The sequence below is a fragment of the Hyalella azteca genome, unplaced genomic scaffold, assembly GCF_000764305.2.
Source record: "Hyalella azteca isolate HAZT.00-mixed unplaced genomic scaffold, Hazt_2.0.2 contig4501, whole genome shotgun sequence".
Classification (NCBI taxonomy): Eukaryota; Metazoa; Arthropoda; class Malacostraca; order Amphipoda; family Hyalellidae; genus Hyalella; species Hyalella azteca.
Genome location: NW_025934714.1, coordinates 280,605 through 299,796, shown reverse-complemented (window position 1 = coordinate 299,796; position 19,192 = coordinate 280,605). Strand labels below are relative to the sequence as shown.

Below are 19,192 nucleotides of genomic sequence, written 5' to 3'. Positions count from 1 at the left end.
TTAGATCCAAGCTCATTCTCCTTAGTGCGGATTAAGGACATGCTAGCCTCAAGTTCGTACTGAGATCCTAGTCAGGCAGATGGAGGGTAATTGTTACTGCCGTGTCACTGCACCAACACTGCACCATCGATTACTCAGCTGGATCACGTAGTCCATTGATTACTTCACCTGCCTCCTTGACCTCGGCTTGTGCAGATTTGCATCTGTTGAGTGAAGCCTTGGTTCAGAGATTTTCGTAATCTTTAGATTTTCTTCACTTAAATTAAGATGATTCATTATTGACCTAAAAATTTAATCTTAATGAGCTACATTATGGCGCATCTCATTCAATATGGTAATTTACATAAATTATGCTATCATGTTATCATGCTGATAGCTATGACATCGGAGTGAGGTGCTGATGTAAGTCAAGTCATTTTTAAAGCTTGAGATGAGTACATGGATTTATCGTACAATGTTATAATTTAGAATGTATTCAAAGTTCAATATTATACATTATTTTTATGGTGCCATTTTCGTAAGAAAGACAAACTGTAAGAAAGTCATAAGAATTACAGGCTGTGCGAGGTACTTAAATCTCAAGAGTAATATCCGCAGACTGATGTACATAAATTTTGCTGCGCCCCAAGTTTAATGTAAAAATGATAAGTTTTTATTGTATCCTTGAATTACTAAAGTTATTTTAACAACTGTATCTGTTAACTACACTCCATCCCATGACTTTCTATCGTTCATTTAGTACATTCCATGAGTAAAACACGTCGCGGAGCTTTTTGCTTCCTGACTAAATGCGTGGAATATATCGACAAGCTGAACCGCAAGCACTTCTTTTTTGGCTTGAAACGCTGCGTTGTTTATGGTTCTAGTGTGAAAATAGCGAAAAGCAATAACGAGAGTTTTAATATAATATTTGTTCCTCTGTTAGCGTCTTTTTGCCCATGACAAAACTTCTAATCTCACTGAACAATCCTAACGAAAATATTCAGGAAAAATTATGGGAATAAGTAGTTACACTTTCAAAGGAAAAAATGTTACGCAGAAGTGAGAAATAGTCTGCGTAATATAGTGTCTCTGTTGCCGCCAGACGTGCGATCGATGAGACGCTTGCGATGGTCGCCGCCGATGCCTATGGGGCATCTCCAGCTTTCCCGTTTTTATTTGAACTTATTCCACATTCCTGATACAGTGCCCTCTATCCTCATTTTGTATGGTTTATATTAACTAATTTCAAACGCTGCCTTATTGATGCTAAAGTTTACGAGGGTTAGTTTTTTACGTTTAGATTATTTTCAGTTAATTTCATTTTATGCATCGTTCAGTTGAATGACCTAATTAAACTTGTACTGACTATAGCCGGAACCGATGGTAATTGATATCTGGTGCAGGCTTTTTTTTGCAAGCACAGTGCGCGCAATTTTTATTTTTATTTCAGCGAGCTACTCTGCCCCTCCAAGAATAAAGAAAAGACACCAATCAAAGAACATTCGCAATCCAAGATACGGATTACTAAAATTAAGATAATCGTTTCGTAATTAAATCCGTTTAAGCACTACACAGCATGATATCCGACCTGAGGAACTTGGAATAGTTCTGCACTTTCAGTGTGCTCACAGGGACGCATGAGACGTAGTGTTCTCGAGAGCTTGCCTACTCTGTACGATTGATCCTGTGAGTCAGTAACTCGGAAGACATTTATGAAACTGGCAAATTTGTTGGCGTGGAATTAGGCCTAGAGTGGAAGAAATTCTAGAATTCTTCCCGTTTTTGTTCACGTATATATTATTTTACTCGTCGAAAGACGATACAGGCAAAGTTCACGAATTATTGATAAGTTATTTTTCAGCCCTCACAGTGGTCCATGCTGTGCCAGACCAAGTCTCTGGTCCATGCTGTGCCAGACCAAGTCTCTGGTCCATGCTGTGCCAGACCAAGTCTCTGGTCCATGCTGTGCCAGGCCCAGTCTTTGGTCCATGCTGTGCCAGACCAAGTCTCTGGTCCATGCTGTGCCAGGCCCAGTCTCTGGTCCATGTTGTGCCAGGCCCAGTCTCTGGTCCATGCTGTGCCAGGCCCAGTCTCTGGTCCATGCTGTGCCAGGCTCAGTCTCTGGTCCTTGCTGTGCCAGACCAAGTCTCTGGTCCATGCTGTGCCAGGCCCAGTCTCTGGTCCATGCTGTGCCAGGCCCACTCTCTGGTCCTTATGGAGCTTGTGTGACGGTCAAGGTTTGCGGAAACTTTCTTTATGAAGTTCATCAAAGGCCACACGATCCTAATCCGTGACTCTTGGAGAAGGACAGTTCATTTTTCTTTTCTTCTTGGCTTCCTACCTCAATTGAGGAAACTCTGTAATTAACTGTATAACAGAAAACTTGTTCTCGTTTTTTTTAACTAAAAACAGCGTACGTTTATTGATTTGTTCAATAGTAAGATTTGTCTGAGAGATTTTATAAAAAGTATGGACGCCAGTAAGTTTGATGCAGGCTTTGTTTTAAATGACGGTAATTTAGGATTTACGAAAGAGTTATGGACAGTCTCGTTACGTCACGCGGTAGGTCATGGAACAAGATTGAACTATTTTACTATTATTCGGAATTGTGATAGTGAAATGTTTAACATGACAGGATTTGAGTTTCTGTGAAGTTGTCGGTGTACGGTAGTCATTTACCTCGATCTACGCTTTTTATTTACAATTGTGATTTAACTCGATGCACTATAAATACGGAAAGTAAAATCAAGAACTATAACCGCATAAATACTTAACTTTTTACATATTTTATGAAATTTTCCGTTCAGTCAGAAGTTTAAAAATGAAGAGTAGACCTCGACTTTCCTCTCATGAGACTCACGCTCTGAAAAAACAGCCTGCCTTCATTTTCCCGCTTCATACCGTCAGACATGAAAGTTCCAGCCCCTTTGTGAGCTTGAATTCTTTTTCAAGCCACAAAATTTCCAACGAATATTGACCGCAAGCTTCTGTCGGCTGGCGGTTACTTTTACTCCTTTGTGGTGTAGCACACGATGTCCCGTGGTCAAAATGTTACAATTTTTATCAAACCAGAAAAGGAACATTGCTCTTCGTTTGAGATTTGTATTCCATGGCTGAAAAAGTTTTCCAGTAAATTCTTGTTATCGAACAATTATTACTATTTTATTCAACAATTTTTGCTCCTGAACGCATTATACTTTCAAAAAATTTTTTTTCGATGGTTTTTCATGAAAGATTTTTTGGCATGTAAGATGATATAATTCACGATAAAATGAATTTTTGTTATAAATTTAGAGAGGAAACGTCGACCAAATTATTTATGAACACCTGTTCAGTTTTTTATGATCCAGTTTCTCTTCATATAACAATAATAATACAATGATACAAACGCCATTTGCCGATAATGCGTGTTGTTTTTTAACACGTGTTCAGTTTTTTATGATTCAGTTTCTCTTCATATATCAATAATAATACAATGATACAAACGCAATTTGCCGATAATGCGCGTCCGTCCAATGCAATCAATTGCTAAAATCGAATGCAAAAATTCTCGCAAACTCCAGTGCATTTGTGCCGATGACAAGCGTTGGCGCTGCAGCTGGGAAGTCTTTCAGTTAGAGGCTAATTTAATAATGAGGCATCGAAGCATCGGTTTGTCGATAAAATTTCCATAACTTATTAATTGCAGCCATCCAGCGCAATCGTCCTAATGCTTCTACTCTAATGTGGAATATTGACTATTGATTATTTGAAAATTGGGCGCAATATTTATGATGTATTTTTAGTGCGACCATTAATTTGGCAGAAATTTCTTTTACTCCACGTAATTTGAAATAATTTGAGCATGAATTCAACGAGTATTAATAGCTGGACCGAATAAATATTAGCCTTTAGTTTCCTGATGTTTACAAGACAATAAGTGCACAATAGTTTATGATTTTCAATGTATTCTGCTGGCTCATCATTTCAAAGGTTTCGTAACGCCCCAGAAACAATGTGTCATAAACTCATTCACGCGCTGTAAAAATCACGTTTTCTTGAATTATTTGATGCCTTCGAGTATTTCAATTCGAAGAGGTCTCAGAATTATGTTGCTATACAGAGTATTGCGTGCGAGTGACTGCGTTGCCTACACCGTTTATGTTGATTCTGCTTCCGAACAATGGTTACAGACATAACTGAATTGCAGTGCAATTCGCGAGTGGGAGCGATTGAAGGAATCGAATTTCCAAGTAGTAGCAATTTTATTCTTTACCTAGTAAAATTGTATACGACGATCTTAATTTCTAGTATTTATATATTTATTCTGACTTGCTTCAGCTTTGGCACCGCTCGAGTATTATTTTTTAACTATTAGGTTTTTATTTGCCGTTTTGGAAGGGAATGGAAATAGGAATAAGTTAGGATTTTTTTTCGTTAATTTAACTGAATTTTCAGATGCATTTCTAGTATCAGAAGGAAACTAAATTACATCAGTGAAATCCGAGAAGTAGACTTACTTTTTGCGATTTTTCTAAACTGTTTACAGACTATATATTCCGTATCGAATGTGATGAATTCGAATGTAAAACTCAAGTGTGTGATGTAATTCAAATTCTTGAGTTTTCAGGATATCAGAAAACCCAAAGCTCGATTTTATTTCTTTTGCGTTTGAATTCACATTTTCCCTTGATATTTCTCCCAAAAACATTGAATGAAGAACAAAAAAAAAAAATAAAATGTATTCCCAGAAACTACCTAGACAGAATTGGCCGTTGTCCTAAGCTGAATTTCTCATGGCACTTCCTCCAGACTATTTGTTCCGGCTCGAGGTTGAGGAGAAACTTGATTCGGGTCGTAATGTGTTATACACGCCCTCGGTTCTCATTCTTGACTTGGACACGTACATTAAAAAGTCCATGTAATTGTTTTAATCTTTTTGTGTAGTTGGAGGTTTTCGATTCCGAAGATTCCGATTTTAATCGGAATTTTTCTGAAGACGGAAAAATTCTGATTAAAATACATTTGAATGAACCAAATTTGGAGACACTTCTTTATAATTTTAACGATCATTTCGAAATGTAGCTATTTATTATATTTTTGTTTAGTTATTTTTCTGGATTTGGCTGGAAGAATGTTAAGGCCGGGAAAATGGTTTAATTTAGGATTGACTGTCGTAAATATTTATTTGTTGCTGCTAAATATTCTTTATAATATATGATCGATCCCAATGTTATAAAAAATATGTACGAGGATTACCCGATTAAATATATATATAGAGTAGTGTACTCGAGTTATCTTGAGTGTGCTTTTAAAAAAATCTTGGATCATATAATTATATATTATAATATATTATAGATACTCATAATTGTGAGCTTTTCCATTCATAGTTACAATAAATAATAGGAATTATTGAAACTATTTTTGTCATCTTTCTGATATACTTCTGTGAAGCTCATTTGTAAAGTGAAATTCCGGAATGGAATATGTCAATGGCCCCCGATCTATTTTTTAAAACTTGATGTCTCATTCTGTACAGTCTTTTAATGAAAAACGTTGAGTACTCGTTGACACTTAGGCAAGAACCGAACAAAGGCTTTTTTATTGATACCATTTTCCACTGTTGGTTCCGATTCCACCCAATTCCTATTTCATTATTAGTTATCTTATGATTGCTAAAATCAAGTACCATAATTCAAGTTATTTTTTATTTATGTACATGATTTGACGACTGGTTTGTATTACCTTGCATTCATCTGACATAAAAGCTGCATTCATTCCCACCTGGAATGAATCGGTTTCTGAACAGCTTCCAATAATCATATATAATTCCAAGCATTTCGAGTCAATTTCTAAACATTATCTAATTAGGGCCTTTTATTTGAGTCCATTCGTAATTTGTTTTCAAAATTGCTATTGATATTAATTCGCTTTCTTGACTAATTAGTAGTTTAATTATAAGTACATATTCGAATCAGTTGCTAAAAAATGCTCGGATTATTTCGTTTGTTGGTGTGGGTTTGCACTCTAATTATTTCATGCCGAACACAGCGTATAGCCGGTAAAAGTTTTCGGACTCTTTACTTTCCATAAAAAACTGCTTATATGAAGATAGGGATTTGGGAGAAGTCCTTGTTGCGAAATGAACATATATTTTGGTGAAATTCACCCTCTTCGAACACATGAATTTGGTTGGTAGCTTCGCTTAAATTTGCCTTCGTCCTTCACGTGCCGTGCGTCTCTCTCGTAAACTCGCAAAGTTGCAGCTTTAGTGCTCAGTAAAAGATTCACCGCTCATCTGCTCCCACGAGTGTCGGATATTTTATGAAACTTCCAAGTGTCTAACGCCAATCCTGGTCGTCGTAACGTGCAGTGAGCGGCCGAAAGGTCTCGGTGTTCGATTTTTAGTAACGCGAGGTCGCCTCTGGGTAGCTGAATTTTAAACTTTGTAGGATGAAGATTGAGTTTGCTAATAATTTATGTGTTATCCATGGAGTTTGCTAATATATGTGTTATCCATGGAGTTTGCTAATATATGTGTTATGCATGGAGTTTGCTAATATATGTGTTATCCATGGAGTTTGCTAATATATGTGTTATGCATGGAGTTTGCTAATATATGTTATGCGTGGAATATGGATTCATGAAGTGGTGAAGCAAAATTGCCTTTCACATTTTCTGTCGCAAAGATAAATCTTGACCACGAAAAATAAATGATGTTTAGCGAAATTCTGGTACGCAGTTCTAGCTTATGCCGAGTGAAGTGAAAGCTAACGAAAGTTTACTTTGTTTACGGCGGTGGATGAATAAACGTGCAATTGAAGTCTGCGACGAAGCTAGTGTCACTACGAGGGTACATCAAAATAATTGAATGCGCTTGTTGTCTAGGTACATATCGTTCACAATATTGCCCATCTCGCGAGTTTCACTGGTCAAGAAGACTTTCGCGAGTTTCACTGGTCTAGAAACAGTTTCACTGGTCAAGCTTTCAAATGTTTCTGGCAATTTCTTTTTGTCGCAGAAATGGCACTTTATTTGTATATCAAGGCTATTTTCGGGACTTTTGTGTAGCAGAAGGATTATAGTAGTCTTATGTACCGATAGCGTCAATAAGACAGCGTTCAAGAAATTGAATGTTTTTTTTTTCTTCAAATGACTGGTTTTCACAGAGCGCTTACATCACGTGATGCTATACGCCAGAAACTATACGCACTTCTTTAAATATATCTCTCGTGTTAAATGCTGTTGGAATTTAAAACTTTCACTTTTTTCATAGATTTAATATATATTTAATTGCTTCCCATTACATTAGTTTCCTGTTCAATCCTCTGGCGCCCTGAAAGCTTTAATTTCCTGTAGTCTCTCTCCGCCCCGGCGCGACGTCACCCCTCGCAGGCGCCGGCCGTAAAGAGCGTCCACAGCGTCGCCGCGAGGGCTGCTACTCTTATACCCTCCTCGCCCTCACTCGTCCTGCTGCTGTGAGGAGCTTCTTCTTCTAGTTAATGTTTTTATGTTTAAAAGACATATTTCTAGTGTTTAAACGACATATTATTTCCAAGGTTTAAACGACATATTTCTAATGTTTAAACGACATATTTCTAGTGTTTAAACGACATATTTCTAGGGTTTAAAAGACATATTTCTAGTGTTTAAACGACATATTTCTAGTGTTTAAAAGACATATTTCTAATGTTTAAAAGACATATTTCTAATGTTTAAAAGACATGTTTCTAGTGTTTAAACGACATGTTTCTAATCTTTGAACGACATATTTCTAATGTTTAAACGACGTAGTTAACGGTGTTAAATATGTCCGTTATGGCTTTTCTGATACATGTTATACTCATTTTGTTGCCGACCATACTGGAAGAGCCATATGGGCGTAAATACTTTTTGTAGGGTGCAAATTATTCCATGGCTTAATCATTTTTCAAATTATTATCTGCAAAATAGATTTTATTCCGCGAAGATGAATTATTGATGTGCTTGATCCGCTTGTGGCAATTGCTTGCGACTGTTTTGTGTTCATTAACGTTTTTTAAACATTTTTGAGTGATTTTCAATTAGCTATAAATAGTTTAATCACTAATATTTATATTAGAGTTTATTTTGCTATTGTTAAAATACATCACTTCTCTGTTCATATGGAATTTAGGTATCAATAGGCTGTAAAAATTTGCGTAATTTTGTCATATTTCTCCATAAAATATAAGCCAAAAACTGAGAACGAGCTTTTTCGAGCAGCTGTTATTCAACGAGCTGAGAACAGCTGTTGAATTGAGTGTAGGAGCACCGACCAGTTTAATAATGCCATTAAAAATCGGCAAATCTGCAAGCTTCTATTCCCGTCTGAGGCTGCATGACCGTTGGTGTCAACGCAGCAGAACTTGGCGAAAAACATCAATGAAACTCAGTGCGAACAACCGTAACTTCATTTTTTTTCTAAACTAATCAACTGTAAAAACATTGACTACAGGGTCGGTTTCTTAAAGCTGCAGGAACTATTTTTAAAATCACAACATAGTATTATAGTCATGACAGAATGAAGCATTTAAAACTGGTTCAGAACCATGCAGTTGAAGCTCAACTCGTTGGTAAGCGGTGAGGTTCGTCTGACGTTCCGTTCAGCTCTTGAAATTTCACGAGAGTTGACGCTGCACAAGCAACTTTTCTTCATTATTTATGGAATAAAAATGCGACCAATGTCTTACGGAGTGATGCGCCGCTTAATTGTTGCTCACGGAAGCTTCCTATCAAAATTCCCTTAGAAAAAATATTCATATTTTGGTACAGGAGCTAATTTTTTTGCATGGAATGGATCACGGTGTTAAGAGCTTGGAATAAATGATTATATTTTCAATTGTAAAAGTTTTCGTCCAATACAGGCTGAATTTTGGCGTTCATTTATTATTTTTGAGGCTGTTGTTGGCGCAAATTAAGGCATGTGAGGGCATTTATTAAGGGCAGTTTAAATTTGTTCTATTTGGGCACAACCGTACGTTGGACCGTACGTTGGAGAAATCTCATGTCGCAGAAAACTCCTCTCTCACGATGACCAGGGACCGTAAATATTGGGACTACCGTATGCACTGCCGTTCCTTCTTAATTTTTTTCTGTTCTTGCCATCTTATACAAGGGGGTAAAAGTAACCGTGTAATATTAAGAAAATAAGAAATAACTGATTCCATTATTCTATTTGGTTCATATACATAATTTTCAAGGTAAGTTTGGTAACACTCCCGTACAAACTGTACGACTTCCTTGCTGCTGCTACCATGTTGATCGTCTTCATATCAATTCTCATCCCAAATCTCCGCAATCCGTTTAGCTCTCTTGAGTTCCTCCGATAGTCTTGCTTGAGTTCACTTCGGTGACACTGTTAGGTGCAAATTGTGCCAGGGTCAGGTATTGATTGCAGGATGCGATTAGCTGGGGCTGGTCTTATTAGGGGTCGTTTCGATGGAACACTTAATGAAACAGAGCAGCGGCGGCGCCTTGGGGCTTCATTAGACCGGCGGTGTAGACCTGTTGCAGGGCGGTCGGCTGCTGACTACCTGCCTGCTTATAAGCAGCCATCATTTGATTTAGCTGCTCCCTTTTCTCATTTTTCCTTCTTTTTTTTCCTTCAACAGGTCTTGCCGTGTTGCTCTGCTTTTTATGGAGAAAAATTTTGTTCAACAATGGTTGATTTTTGACTGTTCACTTGCCCTATTTTACGTACTTTGCGCCTAGGCGAAATAATGTCAGATGACAAACTAATGCAAATTTGCTTAAACCCTATTAATGATGACCTTGTTAGCTTCCCCCGTTGGGCTTCATGTCGGTCACCACGTTTACTGTGTTTCTGGCTTTTACGACCACGTAAAATCGGCTCTTCGATGTACGATCTCGTGCCATTTGCTCATGGATTTAAGATGGCGTCTCATCGTCTTGTGGCTTCGACATATCGTAAAATTGGTCCTCAGACCAACAGGTCGTGACATTTACTCAACACTTATGACGCTTTGAATATTGGAAAGCGAAAATCTATGCAGTGACTGCTGCCCTGCAGAGACCCAGCCTGTGACCGCTGTTCTGCAGAGACCCAGCCTGTGACCGCTGTTCTGCAGAGACCCAGCCTGTGGCCGCTGCCCTTCAAAGACCCAGCCTGTGTCCGCTGTCCTGCAGTTCCTTCAATGACCCAGCCTGTGGCCGCTGTCCTGCAGAGACCCAGCCTGTGACCGCTGTCCTGCAGAGACCCAGCCTGTGGCCGCTGCCCTGCAGAGACCCAGCCTGTGACCGCTGTCCTGCTGAGATCCAGCCTGTGACCGCTGTTCTGCAGAGACCCAGCCTGTGGCCGCTGCCCTTCAAAGACCCAGCCTGTGTCCGCTGTCCTGCAGAGACCCAGCCTGTGACCGCTGTCCTGCAGAGACCCAGCCTGTGGCCGCTGTCCTGCAGAGACCCAGCCTGTGACCGCTGTTCTGCAGAGACCCAGCCTGTGGCCGCTGCCCTTCAAAGACCCAGCCTGTGTCCGCTGTCCTGCAGAGGCCCAGCCTGTGACCGCTGTCCTGCTGAGATCCAGCCTGTGACCGCTGTCCTGCAGAGACCCAGCCTGTGACCGCTGTCCTGCAGAAACCCAGCCTGTGGCCGCTGTCCTTCAAAGGCCCAGCCAGTGCCGGCCCTATGCGATATTGCCCGCTGGAGAGTATTAACGGTATATCCGAGAAAGTGCTTCTGCTAAGCCGCTCAGCTTGCCTCTCTGTAATGGAGTCACTTTTTCCTTCCGGGAACCGTCTAGAACTAAGCTGCACTATCCTTATTAATAATCATGGTTTTGTCAAGTTGCTGTAGTGATCAGCTGTCCTTAATGCACAATGCATACAACACAGAATTGCTGCAAGCACGCCTGCCTCGTAAGTCAAATTTTTGCTACTTTTACCAATATTTTCTATAACCGATGTAGTACCGATATATTCCTAGGTAAAATGCGATGAGCGAGTCTGGCTTCGCTAGCAGTGCATTACGTTTTTAAAAACCTGATTTAAATTTGCAGAATTAATACTCCTCCTATTAGACGTACTCTTCGTTACTATAAACATTTTTAAGTTTTTGATTCCATTATATTCATAAATAATGAATGGCGAATTAGTTGCCTGTATTTAGACCCGGTCAATGTAACAATCTTCCAATCTTTTCGGTTAACTTGCTTGCTAATTGCTACGATTGTACGAGCCATAAATTCCCTTGCAAGAGTTTAACTGCAAAACGTACAAAAAACGCAAACTAAAATTGTGTGTCATGCACGTTAATACTATATTCCCTGGGATGTTCAGCTTATTTTGTTGGCTGCGCAACGACGTGTTCTGAAGGCAACTAACAAACGCCTACCTTGACAATATCGAGGCCTTGAGGTAGATTGAGAATTCCTATCGACGACGAGGTGTTGAGATGAGGGGTAGCTGGAATACCATACTGGACATCAGGTACAGCTTGTGTCACGCGTGGAGTCGTTTTAGGACGTGTCCAGCGTTGGGGCTAAATCAATTTAGCCGCCTTCACTACGATGGAGTATCTGGCCCCAGCAAGTCGCTTCTATTCCCTTGAGAAATTCTCTCGAGTGTATGGAAGCCCATTTCTCCAGTAAAGAATACTTACATTTAAAAAATCAATAGAAACAAATAACGTGATTTTAATATATATGTTTTTGCGATACTTTTGCACGAAAGTTATACCAGAAGAATATTTTTGCCTTAAGAGCAATGCCGCTTTTTTTCTAGCGAGCAATCCAGTCGCTTGTTAAGGAAACCTTAAATTGCATTATTAGCCAAATCTTTGATGCTCGTGACCTGACTAGAAGACCAACCTGCTGGTGGGTTGAATTACAGATGCTCTTGCTCTAGCGGGTACGGCTCGCCAAATCCAAAGCTTGATCACAGGAACCCTCGCCGCCCCCTCAGTCCTTGAAAGCTTTGGTAAGTTCGAGTCCGAACTCCGTGAGAAGTTTGCTCATCAATTGATGCTTCGAGTTTGTTGGACGACACTGTGCCGGAAGAACATCGGCCCTGCATGGCCCGAGTCTAAATTTTTATGAACTTGAGGCCGTGTGGGACCGTTTAAAAGGACAGTGGGCCTATGGAATGAGAGAGCTTGGCATGTGAGAATAAGGATCGGGACAAATTTCAGTTTTGAAGAGAATTTCTTTGCTAAAGATTATTTGGTCAGCATAAATAATAAATAATGCAAGTTTAATATATTTTATGAAGCTGCAACCATATGGCTGATTTTTAGTAGTTTTCTGAGTTATAGTTTAAAATTTTAAATAAATTAGACTCGATTTACTCTGTCGATGAGATCTCACGAAGTTGAACGATTAAGATTCTACTGATACTCTTATTTTCACGGGTAGTTTTTATTGCTTACATCAAGTATATGTGCGAGCCTCAAGACTTTCGAAAATACGACAAAGCACGTCTTTATGTTTATTTTATGTTTGGCCATATTTTGTGTATGTGCCATGTTCCATAATTATTGCACGTAACATAATATAAGTTATTTAGCACTAAGCACACACCGCGCGTAGAGTGACTTTGAGCGACGCGTCAGGCAATTAGGAACTTAAATAATGAATGCAAGGTTGGCGTAATTGCATTTGCTCAACACGGGTATTATAAGCCGAAATTCAAAGCAGTATTTCTGTGATCGCAGGCCAATGGAGTTATCGTGTGGCTTGCGAGCTGATTGGCGCGCCAGAAAGCCACCGCATGTTGATTGAGTGGCTGTAATTGGCTCCTGTATAGCGCTGGATGTCATTCACATTGCTGTAACTATAACACGTGAACCAGAAAATTAAAAGCCTTGTTTTAACTATGATTTCACTGCAATAATTGATTTAATTCTCAATGTTCAAATTATTTACCTTGCAATTCTATCGTTTGGACGTTTTCATGAAATATTACGATTCTTTGCAATTGGCAATTCCCTAAATTACCTTGCATGCTAATATCTAGATTGCATTAATAAAGTTTTCGAGATTTTTGTTTTCAATATTCGCAGATATATGCATATATACATGTTGGGGATATTTAAGACAGAACCCATGATTTTGACAAGATTGGTTGAAAAGAATAACATTTTTATATAGAACTTTTTTTAGAGTTTAGTTTCTCTAGCTGCATAATAATAGATACAATAGTAGAGTCAACAAGTTCTAAAATTTCTCGAAATGATAGGTTTGCGAAATCCGGCGACGTGTTTCGCTCATCACTGAGCATCTTTAGTTGTAAGAAACGAGCAGCTGAGTAGACAAGGTGCTTCCAGGATGGCTACGGGAAGTAGACTAATTAAAGTGTTGAATGATGTGATCCAGTGTACAGTTAGTCGTTCTAGTTGTGAACTTATAGAGTGCGTTGAGATGCAGTTGATTGGTTTTTAAAGTGTGAATTTTTTCGCTGAATTAGAATCGCTTCCATTTTTTGATGTCTGTTAAAGCCTGGTGCATTACTTAGGAACAATCGTGGGGCTTTTGTAGCAGATAATCAATCGTATCCGGTGGATGGCGTTCGTAAATTTGACGTTGTTTCTGATTCTTGAGGATTCGTTAATTAGTTTTGTATGCAGTGGAATATTGATTTTGTCACTGAACGTAATTTACGAGTTAGGGATTTATTGCATCAGTTGTTGGGTCTCCTGTCATTTGGTGGCTGATCTTTACGATGTAGTGGCTCAGGATATCGGCGAAGAGTGAATTAGAGTAACCGTTGTTGAAGAAACCTTATTTCAGTTCAAGGATACTGTTGTTAAATTACTGCCAATTGGACGATATTTTATAAATGCGGTGGATCAATGACTTGGTCTATACAAGTTTGAATGTACCAAGTTTTTTTTTGTATGAATTCAGAGGAATTAATGACTGATCAACAGTGAATATCATTATTTAGTTTGTTCCTCCTTTATATTTAAGGCTGATTTATTATGCTTGTACGTGTAATATTTTACGTCTTGACTTTTTCAGATTTATCTTTGATTTCTCCAGAATCATTTCTATAAATTTTATCCACAGATAACGTACAATTATATTGATTTGTGACTTTTTGTTGATCAAAATGGTTTCAGATTATGTTAAATTAATTTTTTTATTTCTCTTTGTTTGTATTTTTGTGTATTATAGTCAGTGTCATACTTTACACCAACCCCTCATCACTACTGAACAATTGATTATGCCTGCGTGCAAAAAACTATTTAATGTACGCCTACATCTCATGTTCACCTGCACAGAAACATGTTTTCTGTTCCTATGTGAAAACAAATCGAATTGGAAGTCATCTGACATCAGGTAGATGATTTTGAATAAGTCAGATGGGTCTCATCAAGCTGAGTTTGACAAACCATGATGTAATTGTTTAGATGCAAATAATCGCCTTTGCCCGATATTTTTATACGAACGCTTTGTCTGATTTAAATTGCACGTTTGACTAAATATTAATTCTGGCAAGCATTGGGTCAAGCAGGCTTTGCAATCCGAAGCTAATTTCGTTGAGTGGATCTAGAGGCTTGTTGGCCTACTGCTTTCCAGCTAATTTTTGCATCTATTGGAGCGAGGCACGCTTTACCGAATTAAAATCACTGGTGCAGTGCGAACAACTCTTTTTAATGTGGGCTCTGTTCCACTGCATCGGCTGTGAGCGCCGCCTCGCGTCTCTCGCAGATCGCACGCACGCTGCCGTTGCTCTTCATTTCCTTGTTGTAATTACAGTTTGCTGCTCTCTGTGTTGATGTTGTTCTGCATGCAGTGAAGACTCTGTGAAAAAATGAAGGTGGTAGGTTAATAATAATCCCGCGGATATTCAGTTAAAACGAAGTTTTTTTTATCTTAAAGTTTGGCTAACATTAATAGTTTCCTGTTGACTGATGCTGCTTTGTTTGTATACTATTACTACCATCTTACCTATAATTTCCCGAATATTTCAAATGTGGTAATGAAAAATCATATTTCGTAGTGAGATTTCTGGGGTTGGGCGCTGTTGCGAATAGCAAACAATATTGTGTATCACTCGCGTCGCATCTGTTTCGTTGGGCTTTGTACCAATAATGTTCTTTTATGCCACGCTGGACTGAAGTAGATACAAGTTCCTTAATTGTTTGAAGTCGCATTTTCATGGCGGGTAAAGTTGTGGGATGATTGACGATTATTCTGTTGCGAGATTTTCTACATCTTGAGACTGAATATAATTTTCTATGACGCTCATAAATTTGACGTAACATCCTTCGTAAATTAGTGGAAGAATTATGGCCATCTTGAAGAAGATTCAGGATGGATATGCCGGTCATTTGAGAGCATTTAAGCCCACGCAGGCTTCGGTCTCCGTCGTCAATCACGCTCCCGTCGCTTCCCTGAACCAAGAGCGAGCAGAAATTTTGCTCTGCTTCGAAAGAAATATTTTTCACGGGTTCGATGGATCACTTCAAGCCTGGGATTGACGAGAATGAGATCTTCTCATTCCATCCTGCGAAAATATCCGATCGCTATTCAGTCACTTCGGATATTGCGTTTATGGTGAAATGGATAGTTAATGGACATTTTTGGATTGCGAAGAGGGGAGCTCGGTCTTCCGAGTTCTTTCGTGATCTCGCAACGAAAAATGAAATCATTCCTTATTAGCCGAAGAGTGAAGGTCCGTATAGTTTTTATATGCTGGATCTTATTAGTCCAGTTTGAACCTCAGATTGATTGTCTGGGAAAGAATCTCATTCTACTCGTCGACATAAATTTTAAATAAAAATATGCAAGCTTAATTATATATAGGCTTCAAGAATTATAAAATTCTAATTGAAAACCAAGGCAAGAAAGCTCGGGCGTGAGATGAACGGGCAGTTGGAGGCGTGGCAGCTGCGTCATTAATTTAAGATATCAGTGGAGCAGAGACCAGGGTATCTCTAATACCCTGATGGACGAGAAGGGCCTTAGGCTTCCTAGCTGCTGCGCTGGCCGGGGTAACTCTATGCTCTCATCAGTATTTTGAAATGTACTAACATTTAATACTTCGTCAACAGCGGCTACATGCGTTCGAGTTCTCCCCTGCATATACCAACCACTTGTCAGAAGTGCGAGATGGAAATGGAGTAAGAACATTCGAGGATGAGGGATCAAGATTGAGGTATTCATTTTGAGAATTAATTAGTTTCATTTAAATCAGTAACTCTGAAGTTTACATTAACATTGGTCGGTTCATGTTCGGAATAAATTTTATTTATTTTCCATTAACTGAAGCTCACAACTTTGGGCGAAAAGAATATTTTATTTCTTTTGCCTATCCATATCAACTACTGTAGATGGATTGGACCCATCTGCAACTTTTTTGCAACTTGGACCCATCTGCAACCCAGATTTTTGTTCACCAATTTCGAAATCAGATTTGGAAATATGTTTCATCTGATAAAATTTTTTCAATATCAAAACCTGATAAAAGTTATTCACTGTCGAACACAGTTGTTCAAGATTTAACTAAAAACGAATTATGAGCCAAATATTTCCCCTAGGACGTGAACTTTGTGAGTACGATTCCAGGGCTACAGGATGGCGTTCGGCTCATTGGGTCTGGACTTTACGAGGCTAGCGCAGCGTGGTCCCTGACAGACGAATAATAGTCCTAGTTATTACCAAATACATCTTTCAGGTTGCATCTGATTTGCATGAATTTTTTTTATAAGTGAACCTTGGGACTCGAGATCAGCTTGGAAATGGTAAAATCTTGCCTGTGGCCTAAGTTGTAGCTTACTGATGTTGAACTTGGTATCAAATTTCTTTCTGCATCTAAAATGAATATCATTCTAACAATTATGCTGGTGTAGAAGGATGATTTGCAGCTAGTTTTAGCTTACCTGTACCCTAATACTGGGAATATTTACGTCTTATTTTAAATTTAACGTAAGTTTTTACATCGAAATTAATTTCGGTCACTGAATGAATTTAGATCAATTTTAGAGTAAGAAGGAAGAAGTCCCGCCCCCTGCATCATGGCAGAAAGTGGCGTCTGGAAGCCGAATGAGCTACCCTGGGTCATTGAGTCAAAACTGCGACTGTGTGTGGCAGGCGATATGTTGTATACGACGTGAAAATCATTTAAGTTATTAATTTTTTACCTGGATAAGTTCAGTAGGTGCTGAATATTGTGCTTTATACGTGATCAATTGGAGCGTTAGAATATATTCGTTTTATTTAATACATCCTCAGTATCATGAGAAGCTACATAAATTGGCTTAGAGAAGTGACAAAATTGGATTTGCGAAGTAATATTTGTTGATGATAATTGTGCGTGCGGTTTATCTAAGCTTGTCAAGAGACTTGACGTTGGTATCAGAATACATGTTTTGAGAAAACGCTTCCAATTTTTACCGGAAAGGATACGTGATGAATTGTAATTTAGCCTATTTAATAGAGAACTTGAACAATTCAAGCTTTACGTGAACGACAAATGCAAAGTTGGCTGAAAAATGATTAACTGACGCAAATTTTAAACACAATTGAGAGTTATTTAATTCTAAAAAAGATATTAACAGAATCAATATATAAAAACTAATAAATGTATTGTTACAATGTATGAAGCAGTCAACTCGCATTATGTAACTGCAGTGGACAGGACCTTTCATGCTGTGCTAGTACAGAGACTGAGCACACCCGATCGAGCCGGACCACAAAACATGTCATGCAGTAGTTCTCGAGTTCTTTGTCAAGGCAATCGTTTTATAATGCTTTAATGAGCCATTGTATTCAGATTGAAGCATAGAATTTGACTTTATTTGAGATCTTGAATTCCCGTTGAAGTCCATAGTTGGCGTATACAGAAAAATAAATAAACTTCTATAGTAACTTGTTCGATGTTGCACGATCATATCCTTAGCTCGATTACCTCGTGAAATTATGCGCATGTTTTACGGTGTTATTTTCTAAGTTGGATATCTGAAGCGAAACCTGCTGACGTCGTATTATTGAAAAAAATTGCCGCAGAGCACGAATATTGAAAAATAAATCCTGCACGAAAACCGAACTGAAAACCAAAATGGAGGTTTTATTTGCTCCAGACTCTCCTCTCGAGACCTCAACGAACCAATTCGAGCTGGAAGTTCTAGAACCCAAGACGGTAATACCGACAGAAATTCTGGGCGTTCTTCCACTTGCGCTGTGTATCGGGAAATTTTATTGTACGTTTTTTACGACCCAGGCTGCATGGTTCCTAGAGTCTCGATGACCTTACGGGAGGTCATTTCGACCACATCGGGTCTCAAGTGGGTGATTTAAAAAACATTATTGCGGCCACTACACACTTGGCCTGCTTGTTTTCAGGTGCACCTGCAAGGCTGCTGTCTCATGCGTTACAATTCACTATCACCCGACAACATCTAGGGTGGATTGTCTACGACAAATTGTTCATTTGCGAGCTGGAACACATTAGTTTTCCGTGATTTTCTTCTGATAGAATGGATAAATAAGTTCAGGATAGAATGATTTTTCCTTCTCGTGATCCATCGCAAATTGTGGTTCAAATGAGTAACGAAATTCCAATCATGAATTGACGACAGAAGCTGATCCATTCCAATTTAAATAATTTTTTTTTTGTTTTGGGACTTTTCTTACGTTTCATATATTACAATAAAATTTTAATAATTACATTGCAGTCCAAGTTCAGTAATTGATATTTTTTTTTTTTTGCATAACGTAACATTTGTTTTTTAACTGATGTGCATAGCAAATCAAGACTGGAATCCGCCAGTCATACTCTCGAAACGAGTATTCATTTTCATTTCTTCATTTTGATCCTCGGAAAGAATTTTCTCTTCCTTTATTTCCGGTCAATATTTGAAGCCTGTGTTTTGTTGAACCTTTGATCGTGATTGGCATGGCATCGGCTAGAAAATTGACCGAAAGGCTCCGTTTTCCTTCGGGATATCCGGCTGAACTCTATTGGAATCTTTTGCCGTTTTCTCGGCAGCCGCAGTATGTCCGATGATCGGTCTATAGGATTCTTCGTATGATATTAAATTCGTTGTGGATTACTGTCTGCAAATTACTTTGAAATATTTCCTTAGCTGAACAACTTGGTAGTTTTTTTAAAGTGGACTTCATTTCATCGCCCTCAATTGTTCGACTATCGTATTTTCGGAACCTTGGCGTGTTCATTTATGCCGACACTTTGCATGTAGCGAATGGCTCTTAACAAATTTATTCTTTTATTATTTTAACTTTTTTTGCTGCATA

General features: G+C 38.7%; 1 protein-coding gene across 1 annotated transcript in view; it reads left to right on the top strand.

Annotated features, from left to right (window-relative positions):
- Positions 1-10,558, top strand: part of LOC108669368 — a 28,504-nt gene extending 17,946 nt beyond the window's left edge. Inside the window, exon 2 of the mRNA XM_018156683.1 lies at positions 10,071-10,558. Coding sequence (XP_018012172.1) covers positions 10,071-10,558 — 488 coding nt within the window. The remainder of the gene's footprint in view (positions 1-10,070) is intronic.
- Positions 10,559-19,192: the final 8,634 nt, after the last annotated feature.